This window comes from Lycium barbarum, chromosome 10 (genome assembly GCF_019175385.1).
Source record: "Lycium barbarum isolate Lr01 chromosome 10, ASM1917538v2, whole genome shotgun sequence".
Lineage (NCBI taxonomy): Eukaryota > Viridiplantae > Streptophyta > Magnoliopsida > Solanales > Solanaceae > Lycium > Lycium barbarum.
Window position 1 is genome coordinate 112,306,435 of NC_083346.1, and position 15,892 is coordinate 112,322,326.

Sequence of the window (15,892 nt, forward strand, 5' to 3'; positions counted from 1 at the left end):
TTCTCTCTTTTATATTATATTATTTTATTTTACTTAAATTTTATTTTTAATTTCATAAAAAAAATCCTTTCTTTTTTTTCTTTTTTACATATCCATCCCATGTAATTCATAATCCTTTGTTATATAATCATTTAATATAAAATTATTTTATACCATAAAATTTTAAATAATATAAATTGTAAGCAAATATTATACGTTATACATTGTTATGTTATTGATCATTGTGTTGTTATTGAACAGTGCGTTATAATTGTGTTATATATTCGAAATTATTATGTTATTAAACATTGTGTTATTTATTAACAACATATTATATTTTATATTTGCACTTTTTATTATTGTGATGGTTGTAATATTTTTTAAATACAATTATAACTTATAATAAAATTAACTTACAATTTTATATAAAATAATATATACGAAAATTAATTTATAAAACTTAACACTCCAAAATTAGGATGTAAAATTAATATTATAAGATATTACATAAAAAATAATTAGGCATATTAAGAATCTAAAATATAAATTAAAATTTATAATATGTTAAATTAAAAGTGTCATATAATAAATAAATAAAATATATTAATGAATAGTAATGGTGTATATGAATAGGTATATTAGAAATCTAAATGTAAAAATTTAAATTTATAATTTGTCAAATTAAAAGTGTTATATAATAAAAAAGAAATATTAATAAATAGTAATGGTGCAATGAATAATGTTGCACTAAATTTGGTACAACACTATTCATGCATCAAAATGATGCAAAATTGGAGTTTCAAAATACCTTTTTTTGCATCAAAATAGCATTTGATGCAAAAAATAATGCAAGATTGAAGATGGCCGTGCAAAAAATAATGCAAGATTGAAGAGGCCTTAGTTTCTTTCGATTCTCTCAATGTACAGACACATGCTGAAAGTGCCTACGCTCGTTCCTACTTCGGCTTCTTCCTTTTGTTTTTTAACACGCCTAAAAGCCCAACAACCATAATGGCCCGCATTTGTATTAGTAATAACTATTTTCATGTTTTAAGTTTACATTATATGCCCAAAAGGCTAAAAACAAGAGGAAAGGCCGACGAAGCAGCAATTTAGTGGGGATCATTCCTTCTTAAATGAAGCTGAAAGACATGCTTTTTTCAACTTTTTGTCAACTGATTTTTACATTTTTTTTTCCTTTTCAATTTAAACAAGTTTTGCTGTTTACAAGTCAAAGAAACTGATGTAAGGATACACTAAAACTATGAACAAGGCTAGATACAAAAGTGCCACCTACCTTGCTCTATACAAAAGATAGCAAGAACTAAAGACTCTCGGAGACTCTCAACTGCTCAGCTTTTGTGAAGATCAAAAGCTGCAAACTAAGAACTGACATATCCAAACTACAAACCAAGAGTTATTTTTGCTTAAGCTAAACTAGAATTCAACGAGGCTGCTGGATGCGGCGAAGGCTGTTCTTTGGGCTAACGATCTTTGCTGGCTTCTCGAAGTACTTTGGAGGCTCGATAGGAGATTTTGGTTTTGGCATGCTCAGTGTCCTTATGAGTGCCTCAGAACCCTTAGGTAAGCCTGTTGTCAAGAGGGAAAATACGATTTAAGGATTATCCTACAAGACTACTAGTAAGAACCAACGACATAAGCATCATTGATTACGAAATTATACACCAAATTGAAGCGTACCATTGACACCAGAGAGCGATGACTTGATTCCTTGTTGCCCACTTTCGGATGACTGAAGAAATTCTTCAAACTGAGCTTCCATGTTCAAAATATCCTCATCAACATCAAGATCAATATTTTCGGGAAGCAAGTCAGCAACATCATTTCCTGCAAACCCAAGATCATCGTCGCCAAATTCCTCTCCCTCATGCTGGCTCGTCCAATAGTCGCGGAACCATGTTGCAGTCGTTACCAAATTCCACCATTCGGGTGAAAAGTCCTCCACTTGACGCACATAAGATGGGATGAAGAGAGGTGCATTCGGATTCAGTGTCGACCTTCCTCCAGAAACTAACGCCATTCTCCTTTCTCTAAATTTATGCCTGAAGATGTCTGAACAAAGAATAAACCCAAGATTAATTAGTGCATATCGCACCAACTACGGGCACATGATCTAGCAAGTTACAACTCAAAACATTCAAATTGAGTCAGGACTTCAACAATACATTTCTTCTTTACCCATTTTTACCAATAACTAGAACATTGAAGACTAAGAATTTCAGCAAAACTAATTAAAGAGGCTGTGAAGTTGAGAAAATATTCAAGCCAACTCCTACTCCAAAGCGGAAAGAAATAAAAGAAAACTTTTTTCATTGTTGGTTTTCGAGTGTTATTGAGATTTAGCTCATTTCTAAAAAAGGATTAGACCTACTAATATAAATACATGCTAGCTAGAATTTATTAAATAGAACAGAACATAGAATCTAAGAGTATTCAATCTTATAACTTACTTTCTCCGTCGATATTAATAAAAGCGCCAGCCGATTTCCGTGGACTAGGATCACATCAATCTGAACTACATTAATTACTATGTTTTTATCGTTTCCGCACTAACAGAAACATTTCCCAAAACTAGATAAATAACATTCTATATTCTTAAATGTCATTCATAACTAAGTTTCAGATTTGGTATCAACATTTTAGCCTAATCACACTATCATCTACTATCTAAAGCATTCAACCTTATATACTCTTCACCTCCCAAAATGTACTACCTTCACTTTCACTGCAATTTCAACTTTCTACAACTAAAACTCAAAACCACTATTATTTCTCCATCATTCTTTCAGATCTGACTACCAAAATAATTGAACTCACTTTAATCACTAAAACTTTTCAAATCCTTATCAGATCTATTCAAACAAATTCACATCTACTCATTGCAACAAACTAATTTTAAGCAAAAAAAAATTTCAAAATCATTCCACAGATCGGAAAATTAAAAGACGCAATTTTTGATTAAATATTTAATACTAAAATTTCAAATTATCAAACACAGTATAGCTAAAAGATGTTCACCTATCAATATAAACAAAAAAAAATAATAGAAAAATATATCATTTTTCAGTCAAACTTCTGACTTCAAAGTCAACCTTCATATTCATCAAATATACTTCAGGATCACTAGAAAAAAAAATGTTCATAACCAATCGCAACCAAAAAAATAAATAAAAAATTTAAATTTCAAAATTATTCCACAGATCGGAAAATCAAATGATCAAATACAATATATATATAGCTAAAAGATGTTCATCCATCATTTTTCAGTCAAACTTCATATTCATCAAATATACTTAACGATCGCTACAAAAAAATGCTCATCACATTAAAAAAAATCACTCATTTTAAGCAAAAAAATTTAAAAAAATCAAATTTCAACACAGATCGGAGAACAGAAAGATGAAATTTCATATCACATAATAGAAATTCAATAATAAAATTGATCAAATGCTAAAATGTAGATATTTACAGTACCTTTTGAAGAGAAAAATATCTTTTTTCAACTAAAGGAACGACTCGTACACGTATGAAATCTTATCTTTGAAATGAAAAGATTGGCCTACTATTTATAGGCAAGAATGACGAGCCTAAAAGGTTCGGAACCGAAGCTTAGGTTCGGAGAAGACCGAGGCAACTTAATGATTGACCTTGGATAATTATATTTTATTCCTTTAATAACTAATTTAAATTAAATTCAAATAAATAAAAATTCTAGACTTTTGTTATCACCAACAGACCACCCTCAGTGGTCGTTTGGTTTAAGGTATAACATGGGTTATGCCGGTATTAATTTTTATATCACGTTTGGTATAAGGTATAGATTTATTTCGGGATTATTTTATACCTTGTATCAAACGTGGTATAAAAATTAGTGCTGGAATAACTCAACTTATACCTTCTTAACCCACTTATACTGGTATTATTTTATACCATCTTTCAAATGGTATAAAATAATACCAACAGATGGTATAAATTAGTCCCGGGATTGTAATCCCGAGACTATTTTGACCTCAAACCAAACGACCACTCAGAGTAGCCAAAGTTACCAAAAAAATAATTTAAAAAATCACATTTTTATATTGAGCTTTACGTCTATGTTTTTCTCTCTATCTATTTCTGCTACTATCGATTGTTTCTTGTACTTTAATTATCGTATTATTATATGATCGTTATTGCTTCTCTATTTTTCAGATAACTTTTTCATGCTTTTTACCGTATTTTTTCATATCTTTTATATTGTTTTGAACTGCTTGTCCTTGTGCTTGTGCTGAGGGTCTACCTGAAACAGTCTTTCTACCTCACATAGATGTAAGGTCTGCATACATTATATCCTTCCCAGACCTCACTGTGTGGGATTTCACTAGGTATATTGTTGTTGTTGCTTTACGTTTATGTCTTGATAGCATAAAACTTGCAAAATTATCCTTATATCATCAGCGTTATAAATTAATTTTTTTATAATATAGTCGTAAGTATGATTTTATTTATTCAATTGTTTTTATTGATTATATCTTAACATAGTGGTCCAGGTGAAAATGTTAGAGATTCTGCTCATTAACATACTTTCACCTCATAAGAGTCAAATACACTATGATCGAAATGTTATGTTTTATTATTTATATTTTTTTACTTATACTAAAATAATAATAATTTTTATGTAGTTGCTAACTATATATATATATATAAATAATACCTTTGGATAATGACTTTATCCATATTGGCAGTGCATGTAGTGGTCTCCACGTTGTTGAATTTGAACGTACTAGATCTTACAGTGTAGTTTTTTTTTTTTTTTTTCACCATCTTACAGTGCGCTTACTAGGCCAAAAGTCATTTAGATGAGTCAAAATATTTTCGAAATAATACAGTGCTTGACTACTTAGAACGTGTAAAATATAGGCAATTATTATTTCTTAGAAGACATAAGAGGAGTCATCAAAAAATGTCGGGACATTGATAAAGCATCATGTACCAAAAAATTTATCACCTCTAATTAAGGATGAGAGTCATTTTTGTTGATGCATTCTTTTATTCAAAGCATCATTGGTGGGGGATGTATCTTAAAATTAAGATATACATTGATTTTGATGTTAAGAGAAGAAGACAAACAAGATAGGTGACAGTTTTGTCTATGAAGAAATAGTAAATTATAAATAAATAGACCAGGTAAGCCTTGTGTGTAATTTTTAAGCCAAATGATACTTTATTTAATACTTTGTGCAGGATTATCCTTATCAGTGACTGGTGATATAGCATTGCGCAAAGTACAGTGTCTAGATAATGTACTAAAGAAGGAAAAAGGAAACTCCACCATAAAAATCATAACTTAATTCACAATATAATTAAGGGTTGTTTTTTAGTTTTGTTGGAGATATTACATATGAAAAGTTACTTAATTACGATTTTCTTCAATGAAAAATATATTTATAAACGAAAAGAACAAATATTTAAACTTTAATATATATATATATATATATATATATATATATATATATATATATATATATATATATATATATATATATATATATAAACTTTAGTATTTAAACTTTAATATTTCACTAAACGGTGCTCCTTCGGTTTAAATTCATATTAGGGTGTTTGATAAAGCCCAAAATTTAAGGAAAAAAAGAAAGAAAACCGTCTGAATCTTGTAGTTTAAAATAAGGCAAAGAAATTTTTATAGCTAGAAAGCAATTAATTAAGGGTAAAATGAAAAATTTAGAGTTAACCTGAATAAATATTTCAATAAAAATTACTTTATTTTATGTTTATATATATATAAACTTTAGTATTTCACTAAACGGTACTCCTTCCGTTTAAATTCATATGAGTGTGTTTGATAAGGCCCGAAATTTAAGAAACAAAAAGAAAAACGTTTGAATCTTGTGGTCTAAAACAAGCCAAAGAAATTTTTGTAACTAGAAATCAATTAATTAAGGGTAAAATGAAAAATTTAGAGTTAACTTGTTGCTAAATATAAACATGTCTCATTCTTTTTAGAATTGATTAAAAAAGAGTATCATATAAATTGGAACGGAGTGAATAATATATGTACTCTCTCTGTTTCAATTTATGTGAACTTATTTGACTGGACACGGTAAGAAGAAAGAGAATGTTTTAGAACTTGTAGTGTAAAATGAGACACATATTTTGTGTGACTATAAATTATTGCATAATGATAAATTATTTTCAAATATAAAAATAAATTCATTTTTTTCCTTTGACATAGACTAAAGAAAAGATAGTTCACTCAAATTAAAATTGAAAGATGTATCCCATAAAATTAATCAAAATGCGTGTAAGGCTTACCGGTTTGGTCTTACCGGTTTTAACCGGTAACCGGACCGGTTTGGTCTTACCGGTTTTAACCGGTAACCGGACCGGTTAAACCGGAACCGGAACCGGAACCGGTAGCACCGGTTAACCGGTTCCGGTTAACCGTTTAATGGTTTACCGGTCCGGTTCCAATATTTTGGAAACCGGAACCGGTTAAACCGGTAAAAAATTAAAAAAAAAAAAAAACTAAAGTATATAAGTAAGTATATATAGTATATAGTACATATATATAAGTATATATAGTATATATATTAAGTTATACACATATATAAGTATATATAGTATATAAATATATATAGTATATATATTAAGTTATACACATATATAAGTATATATAGTATATAAATATATATAGTATATATATTAAGTATATATAGTATATATAGTAGATATGTATATATAGTATATATATTAAGTTATACATATAGTATATATATTAAGTTATACATATACATAAGTATATAGAGTATATAGTACATATATATTAAGTATATACATATATATAAGTATATATAGATATATAGTAGATATGTATATATATATATAGTATATATATTAAGTTATACATATATGTAAGTATATATAGTATATTAAGTTATACATATATATAAGTATATGTAAGTTATACATATATATGTATACGAAAAGCACTATTCTGTATTGCTGACTTGCTGTTAGGCTGTTAGTCAGTAAATATTTAAACTTTAATTATAAAGTTGTATAACATATGAAAATATAGCTACAATATACAAATAAATACTATAATATATATATATAATACAAAAAACAAAAAAAAAATAGATTTTAATCACTCCAAACCGGACCGGTTCCGGTTTGAGGTTTAAAACCGGTAAACCGGAACCGGTTAGGCGGTTCCGGTTTTGGAACCGGAACCGGCCGGTTTCCTAACCGGTTCCATAACCGGTTCCGGTTCCAACCGGTTAACACCCTTAGTGTAAGCTAACACCATTATAAAATAAAATCACCAGTTTATAACAGGACCTGGATTTTGAGATATTTGGCGGTGGAGTCACGGAGGAGACAAAGTAGCCGGTAAAGTGATTAAAGTAATGTACACGTGTTAATATTCTAGTCGATATAGAAAAATCATAGGGCCCACTACGCATGTTATGTGCTTATAATTGTGGGCCACGTTTAAATGATCGGACGGTTTATATAAAGGGTCGTTTTTCATCTAACGGGTCAGAATGGATTGAGTAGTTATGATGATGTGTTTCAAAAAATAGTGTAATGTGGGGACAGTTTAACAACCGGATCCTTATAAATAGCATTTTACCACGTGGCTTAGTTTGGTAGGTAAACAGCCTAAATCCATTCATTGAATTTACTTTATAGGCATGAATGATTAATTAATTAATTAATTAAGATTATGCTACTTTCTCTACTCGTTAGAGTAGTATAGACCTCTGACAGGATATATTCTGTGCACCTAAAATAAAAAGACACAAATAAGTATAGGCTGGTTTGGTGGACAGTCAAAATTATTATGAAATTATAATTTCGGGATTAATTTATTTTATTCGGAAGATGAAATAAAATAATCTCAAGATTAATGAGATATTTCATTCTTAAGATTGTGCTTCATTTTATATACCTTCTACCGTATAAAATTAATACAACAATTAGTGTTGAGATATCCCAACTTATGTCATGTACCAAATGACCCCTATTAGTACTACGTTATGCCACATTGAGTGATTATGCTGTTTTTCATTTCATTTTCTCTTTTAAGTGTCTTAATTTGATTTTACAAGAATCTTTAGAAAACAATTACTACGACTCCCTCCGTCTCAATTTATGTGATATAATTTAATTAGACAAGAGATTTAAGGAGAAAAAAAAAAATTCGTGGTCCAAAACAAGTCATAGATATTATATGGCTGTGAATCATTTCATTAAGGTTGAAAGGAAAAATTTTATGTTAAATTATTTCTAATATAAAAATATCATTTTTTTTTGGGCCAAACTAAAATGAAAGTATATCGCATAAATTATAATATAGAAAGTATTTATTATAACAGTGATATCTAGACCAATTTAAACACGCGTCAACGATATTACAAAAATGCAATACACTAAGATAACAAGGAGAAGTCAATGGTGACCTTTTGTTCGTCACAACATCATGGCCCGGAAAATTGCTTGAAGTTTCTTAAACCCATTAATTGAGTGTATAGCAATCAAAATTTTAATTTGGCTGCAAAATAATTTATATCCCTCCACAAATTGATCTTGTGTCACTTTAATATTTTTCTTTAAATTTTTATACATTTATATATACACTTAATTTAGCTATACGGTCAATCATGTCAACCTATTTATACGATCTACCAATACAAACTACATGTTAACGTACCCTATAAATATCTTATAAATAATAGAAAGAAAAAAAATTACATGTAAAAGTTGCCTAATTTTTTGACGAAACGCCATTTATGTTATAAAAAATTAATGAATTGAATCAAAACTTAAAAAAATATTTACTCAATCCTATATAATATTAAGCTAAATTGAAGTAATTCAATAGTTCAATTACAGTCAATCATAGTGTTCACAGCTTGTTTCATCCATTGTTTGTCATTCTTTTTAAAAAATTGTTCCTCAATCATATCTAATACTTATATAAATTTTTACTAAATTAAACCTTTCATTCAAAGTCAACCATAGTGTTGACTACTTGTTACATCCAGTATTTTTTTTTAAGAAAATTGATTGAAGTAAATCAAAACTCGCTAATTGTTCCTCAATTCCATCTAATACTTAGCAAAATTGAGACAATTCAATGTTTCAATTAAAGTCAACTATAGTGTTGACTAATTGTTACATTCACTATTTTTTATTTTTTTAAATTGATTGAATTACATCAGTTATTACAAAATATTTCTTCGATTTAATCCTATGTAATGCTTAACTAAATTGAGATAATTCAATGTTTCAATTAAAGTCAATCACAATCTCGACTACTTGTTACATTTATTATTTTTTAAAAACAAGTTGATTGAATTAAATTAAAACTTGCTAATTGTTACTCGATCATATGTAATACTTAGCTAGTTTGAGATAATTTAATATTTCAATTAGCTAGTGTCATCATAGTGTTGATTACTTATTACATTCATTTTTTTCAAAAAAAAAAAAAAAAAAATGATGAAATTGAATCAAACTTGCTAATTGTTACTCAATTTTATCTAATACTTAACTAAATTGAAACAATTAAATGTTTCAATCAAAGTCAATCGTAGCGTCGGCTACTTGTTATATCCGCCTTCTTCTTTTTAAGATTGAATTGAATGAACACTTAGCAAAACTTCGATTTAATCACATCTAGTGCTTAGCTAAATTGAGATAATTCAATGTTTCAAACAAAGCCAATCATAATGTTGACTACTTGTTATATCTCTTGTATTGTTTCAATTTTATCCCATGTCCCCGAAGGGACACTACTTGTTACATCGACTATTTAAAAAAAAATGATTGAATTAAATCAAAACTTGCTAATTGTTACTCAATCCTATCTAATGCTTAACTAAATTGAGATAATTCAATGTTGTAATTAAAGTCAATCATAGTGTTGACTACTTGTTATATCCATTATTTAAAAAAAAAAAATTGAATTAAATCAAAACTTGTTAATTGTTACTCAATCATATCTAATACTTACCTAAATTGAGATAATTAAATATTTCAATCAAGGTCAATCATTACCATAGTGTTAACTACTTGTTACATTCACATATTTATTAAAAAAATCATAAAATTGAATGAACACTTAGCAAAATGTTTTACTAAATCTTATCTAATATTTAGCTAATTTGAGGTAATTCAATATTTCGATTAAAATCAATCATAGTGTTGACTACTTGTCACAACAACTAATTTTGTTTAGATTGATTGAATTAGATCTAAACTTACTAATTGTTACTCAATTCTATTTAATACTTAACCAATTGAGATAATTCAGCGTTTCAATTAAAGTCAACCAGAGTATTGACTACTTGTTACATCTACTGTTTTTTTATATAAAAAAATTTGATTGAATTAAATGAAAGTTGTTAATTGTTACTCAATCCCATACTTAGCTAAATTGAAGCAATTCAATCTTTCAATTAAAGTCAACCATAGTGCTGAGTGCTGACAACTTGTTACATCTACTATTTATTAATTGAATTAGATCGAAATTTACGAATTGCTACTATATTCTATCTAATACTTAGCTAAATTGAGATAATTTTTAAGTTTTAATTAAAGTCAATCATAGTGTTGACCACTTGTTACACTCATGATTTTTGTTTAAAGTGAGTGAATTAGATCTAAACTTGCTAATTATTACTCAATTCTATTTAATACTTGACTAATTGAGATAATTTTAATGTTCAATTAAAGTCAACCATAATATTGACTACTTGTTACATCTAATTTTCTTTTTTTAAATGATTGAATTAAATCAAAAGTCGGTAATTGTTACTCAATCATGTATAATACTTAGGTAAATTGAAGCAATTCCTTGTTTCAATTAAAGTCAACCATTGTGTTGACTACTTGGTACATTCACTATTTTTGTTTAAATTGATTGAATTAGATCTAAACTTGCTTATTATTTCTCAATTATATTTAATACTTATCTAATTGAGATAATTGAATGTTTCAATTAAAGTCAACAATAGTATTGACTACTTGTTACATCTACTTTATTTTTTTAATTTATTGAATTAAATCAGAAGCTACTAATTCTACTCAATCTTATATAATGCTTAGCTGAATTGAAGGAATTCAATGTTCCAATTAAAGTCAACAACAGTGTTGCCTACTTGTTACATCTAGTGTTTTCAAAGGCGTTTTCGGGGTGATTCTCGAGGTGAGCCTCGGGCCAGGCCGTATCAAAAACGCTCCACGCAAATGAAATCCATAGGGTGTACACCTTAAAATTTCGGCCATAAGTCCCGGGCGCAAAAATGTAATTCCCGGGCGTAAGTTAATTTAATTTTTATTGTTTTAAATGTATTTTTGCTACAAATTATGATTGTTATTATTGGTGTAGTGATATTTATACTTCATGTTTTCATGTTGTAGTGATTTTTCCTAAAATATATAAATAAAGAAAAAATCTCATAGAAAATAACACTTTCATAAATAGTTTTGTTGTAATAAAATTATAAAATTGAAAACACGTGAGACATACGCCTCGTAGATCCATGAAACTTACGCCCCATGTCTCGGGGCTTACACTTCATCCCGTGCTACGTAAAACGCATCGCTTCGCTGCCTCAGAGGACACTGGTTACATCCACTATTTTTGTTTAAATTGATTGAATTAGATCTAAACTTGATAATTGCTACTCAATTCTATTTAATACTTAACTAATTGAGATAATTCAATGTTTCAATTAAAGTTAACCATGGTATTGACTACTTGTTACATCTATTTTTATTTTTTTTAAATTGATTGAATTAAATCAAAAGTTGCTAATTGTTATTCAATCCTATATAATAGTTAGCTAAATTGAAGCAATTCGATATTTTAATTAATCACAGCATTGACTACTTGTTACATCCACTATTTTATTGTTTGAATTAGATCTAAACTTACTAATTGCTACTCAATTCTATCTAATACTTATCTAAATTGAGATAAATTAATGTTTCAATTAAAGTCAACCATAGTGTTGACTACTTGTTATATCCACTTTATTTTTATTTTTATTTAAATTGATTGAATTTAGATATAAAATTGCTAATTGTTACTCCATTCTATTTAATACTTAACTAATCTAGACAATTCAATGTTTCAACTAAAGTCAATCTTAGTATTGACTACTTGTTACATTTACTTAAAAAAATTGATTGAATTAAGTCAAAAGTTACTAATTGTTACCCAATTCTATATAATACTTAGCTAAATTGAAGCAATTCAACGTTTCAATTAAAGCCAAGCATTGTGTTGACTACTTGTTACATTTATTATTTTATTGATTAAATTAGATCTAAACTTACTAATTGTTACTTAATTCCATCTAATACTTAGTTAAATTGAGATTACTCGATGTTTCATTAAAATCAATCATAGTGTTGACAACATGTTACATCGATTTTTTTTTTTTTAATTGATAATTGAATCAATAGTTATCAACTTATTTTACTTAATCTTATATAATACTTAGCTAAATTGAACCAATTCGATATTTCAATTGAAATCAACCATAGTGCTGAGTACTTGTTACATTCACTACTTTTTAAAATTTATTGAATTAAATCAAAACTTTCTAGTTATTACTCAATTATATCTAATGTCTAGCTAAATGAGATAATTCAATGTTCAGTTAAAGTCAGCTAGCCGTGACAGCCATGATTGCGCCCTCAAGCCTCCATGTAGAGAGAGAAGAGAGCGTTGGGGTTTTAGATTAGATTATGTTCCTGTTGACTCATTTTTTTGTCCCCACCATAGTGTTGACTACTTGTTACATACATTTTTTTAAATTAACGGAATTAAATCAACACTTAGCAATTTTTTTAATTCAATCCTAATCTAATACTAAGTTAAATTGAACTAATTCAATTTTAAACTGACCCACAAAACAAAACAGGCAAAAAACATCAATTTTTCAAGGATCATAAAAATTAACGATTTTTTTTAATCAAAATTAAAAAAAAAATGAAATCTATACCCTTATGTTATTTGGGAAACCATCAGTCTTGTTTGCTGGTACAAAGTTAGTGAGAAGCATCAAATCACGACCATGATATTATAAGAAGAAGGAATAACTTCCTTAGCCATCGCATTGAGCTTGAGTTTCTTCAATATGTGAATAATATGTTGCATATGATAATTATTTGATTTATCCAATGAAGACATTTTTGGAGTAGTATTTTTTTTAAAAAAAATAGGCATGCAAAAAGTTATCTAATCTATGTATTGAAAAGAAAAACAATAATTACATTAAGGAGAGAGAGAGAGAGAGAGAGTGAAATTCAATGCATTGGGAAGAAAAATAATAATTACCTTGAGGAGAGAGAGAAAATTTGAAATTTCATATATTTTTTTTTCACATAAGGGTATTTTTGACATAGAAAACATAGTAAGTGACTTTATATCCTCAAAAGTCATGTGAAGTTACTTTAATGCCTTCAAAAGTCGTGTAAAGTTATTTTAATGTCTCAAACGAGTTGTGCCAAATATAATTTTTCTTACTATAAATATATATGACTTTATTCGCGATGTTACCTATTTATTATAACGGCCATATCTAGACCATTTAAACACACCTCAGCTATACTACGGTTAGAAAACATCCATAATGTCTTGTAGCCTGTTTGACCAAATTTTTGGGAGAAAATAAGTGTTTTTGGGAATAGCAGAAGCTGTTTTTCAGAAGCTAAAAAAAAAGTTTTTTTCCAAAAGCACTTTTGAGAAAATACATGCAGAAGCACTTTTTGGAAGCTTAGTCAAATACTAATTGCTGCTTAAAAATATTTTTTTAAATTAATTGGCCAAACACAAAGTGCTTCTCACCAAATGTACTTTTAAAAGAGCACTTTTTAATAAAACTGATTTTAGAAGTTTGGGCTATCACTTCAAGGACAAGTATCAAATCTAGGTAAGCTGCGTCTAATTGAATTGATTCATGGGATCTTCCATCAATACTTGATTCTACCTTGTTCATTCATTTCTATTGCTTGTTGGAGGTGGAAGAAGATAAAGTCTAACTCATAGTACTAGAATAAACATTTTGTACAAGAACCTCAGGAATCTATGACTAACTTTGTGGTAAAGTTGCAGGTATCTATTGAAGCCACCCTAAGAAATTGAACCAGAGCCTGGAGCAGGAGTACAGAGAGTTAGTAGAGGCGGATTCAGGATTTTGAGGTTTCGGGTGCCACATTATTTTAGACTTTGAATTGATATATTTTGAGCTTCGCGTTATTCGTTTTTCCTATTCTGGTTATCTAGTTTTTTGGTATATATATAGACAAACCAATTACTACACGTCTACACTATTTTGCGCTTTATCTTGATTTTTTTTAAGCTTCGGTTCGGGTTGTTCATATTTTTCGATTTATATAGACAAGTCGACTAAACAAAATAATTTAATAGTTATGAATTTTAAACAAAGCAAAAACTTCGATAGTATTACTATATCAACGAAAGTATATTATTCATTTATAATTCTTCTTGACGAATTTTGATATTCTAAAACTATCGCCTACTCGATTAAGAATAGATAATGAAAACTAGAGCTAGAAGTCATTGTAGACGCATATTTAGATACTCAAAACAAAAATAGCGTGAACTATAAAAACAAAAGCAAGAATTAATTAAATTTAAAATGTCAATAGTTGCTCAAACAAAAAAAATCAGCATCATATAGATAAAACGGAAAAGGGCCACATATACCCCTGTACTATCGAAAAAGGATCAAATACCCCTCGTTATATTTTGGGTGTAATTATACCCATACCGTTATACTATTGGATCAAATATACCTCTCATCAGTTAAGCATGTTCAAGGTGGACATTTAATCCAATGTGACACTAACATTTGATGAGGTGGATGCCACATATGACATGCCACCTCAGCGCCCCTAACCCATTTATTCCTCTCCTCTATTTTTTTCTTTCACCACTAAAATTTCCTTCCCTCCACCACTAGTGTGACCATTACCGCCATCATGACCCCTCAATTTATTTATCTAACTTGAAAGATGAAACTTTATCCTTTGATTTCTAAATAATAATTAAGATAATTTTTTTTGGAACGGACGGAGTATCTTTTGAACATTCTCTCGCATTGGAAAAAATCACCGGCTATAGTTCAAAAAGTGACAATCTTGGTGGTGCCTAAAATGCCACGAGTAGTACTATTGACAAGGAGCCATTAATCGATTTAAACCAGCCTTCCACTGGAGCCCCCGTGCTCAGTCAAAGTCGATATTCTGTCATTTATCAAGGACTGTGATCCTCCTTTAATTTTTCTCTGAAATTCTGCTTCTCTAAAAATCTTGAATTTATGGGTTTTAGTTAAATTTTTAGTTGTTGAATTGTCTGATATGTGAATTTTTTCGGTGGAAATGCAGAACATTCTTCTCTTTTTAGTATGTGTAATTCACTGCCATTCGTCTCGGAAGAGTTTTTGTTATTTTCAATCCAAGAATCAAAGTTTTGGTTTTGATTTGCTTTAAATATTATATGCAGAGTTCTGACTGTCAAGCATCATGGTTATTGCTTTATCCGGTGGTCATGGTGGTAAAGGTGGTGAAGGGAAGGAAGTTTTAATGGTGGAAGAAAAAATAGAAGGGAGGGATAAATGGGTTAGGAACGCTGAGGTGGCATGTCATGTGACATCCATCTCATCAAAATGTTAGTGCCACGTTGAATTAAATGTCCACCTTGGACAAACTTAACGGATGAGGGGTATATTTGATCCAATAGTATAACAGTAAGGGTATAATTGAACTCAAAGTATAACGAGGGGTATATTTGACCCTTTTTCGATAGTTCAGGGGTATATTTGGCTCTTCTCCGTAGATAAAAAGAAAA

At 28.9% G+C, this 15,892-nt stretch overlaps 1 protein-coding gene across 1 annotated transcript; it reads right to left on the bottom strand.

Moving 5' to 3' along the window:
- Window positions 1-1,116: 1,116 nt before the first annotated feature.
- On the bottom strand, window positions 1,117-3,612 carry LOC132613827 (protein EARLY RESPONSIVE TO DEHYDRATION 15-like). Its single transcript, XM_060328091.1, has 3 exons — window positions 3,475-3,612; window positions 1,681-2,052; window positions 1,117-1,569 (listed from the first exon to the last, which is right to left on the bottom strand). Exons 2-3 carry the CDS (start codon window positions 2,018-2,020, stop codon window positions 1,424-1,426), a joined length of 486 nt encoding a protein of 161 aa, XP_060184074.1. The 5' UTR covers window positions 2,021-2,052; window positions 3,475-3,612; the 3' UTR covers window positions 1,117-1,423.
- Window positions 3,613-15,892: the final 12,280 nt, after the last annotated feature.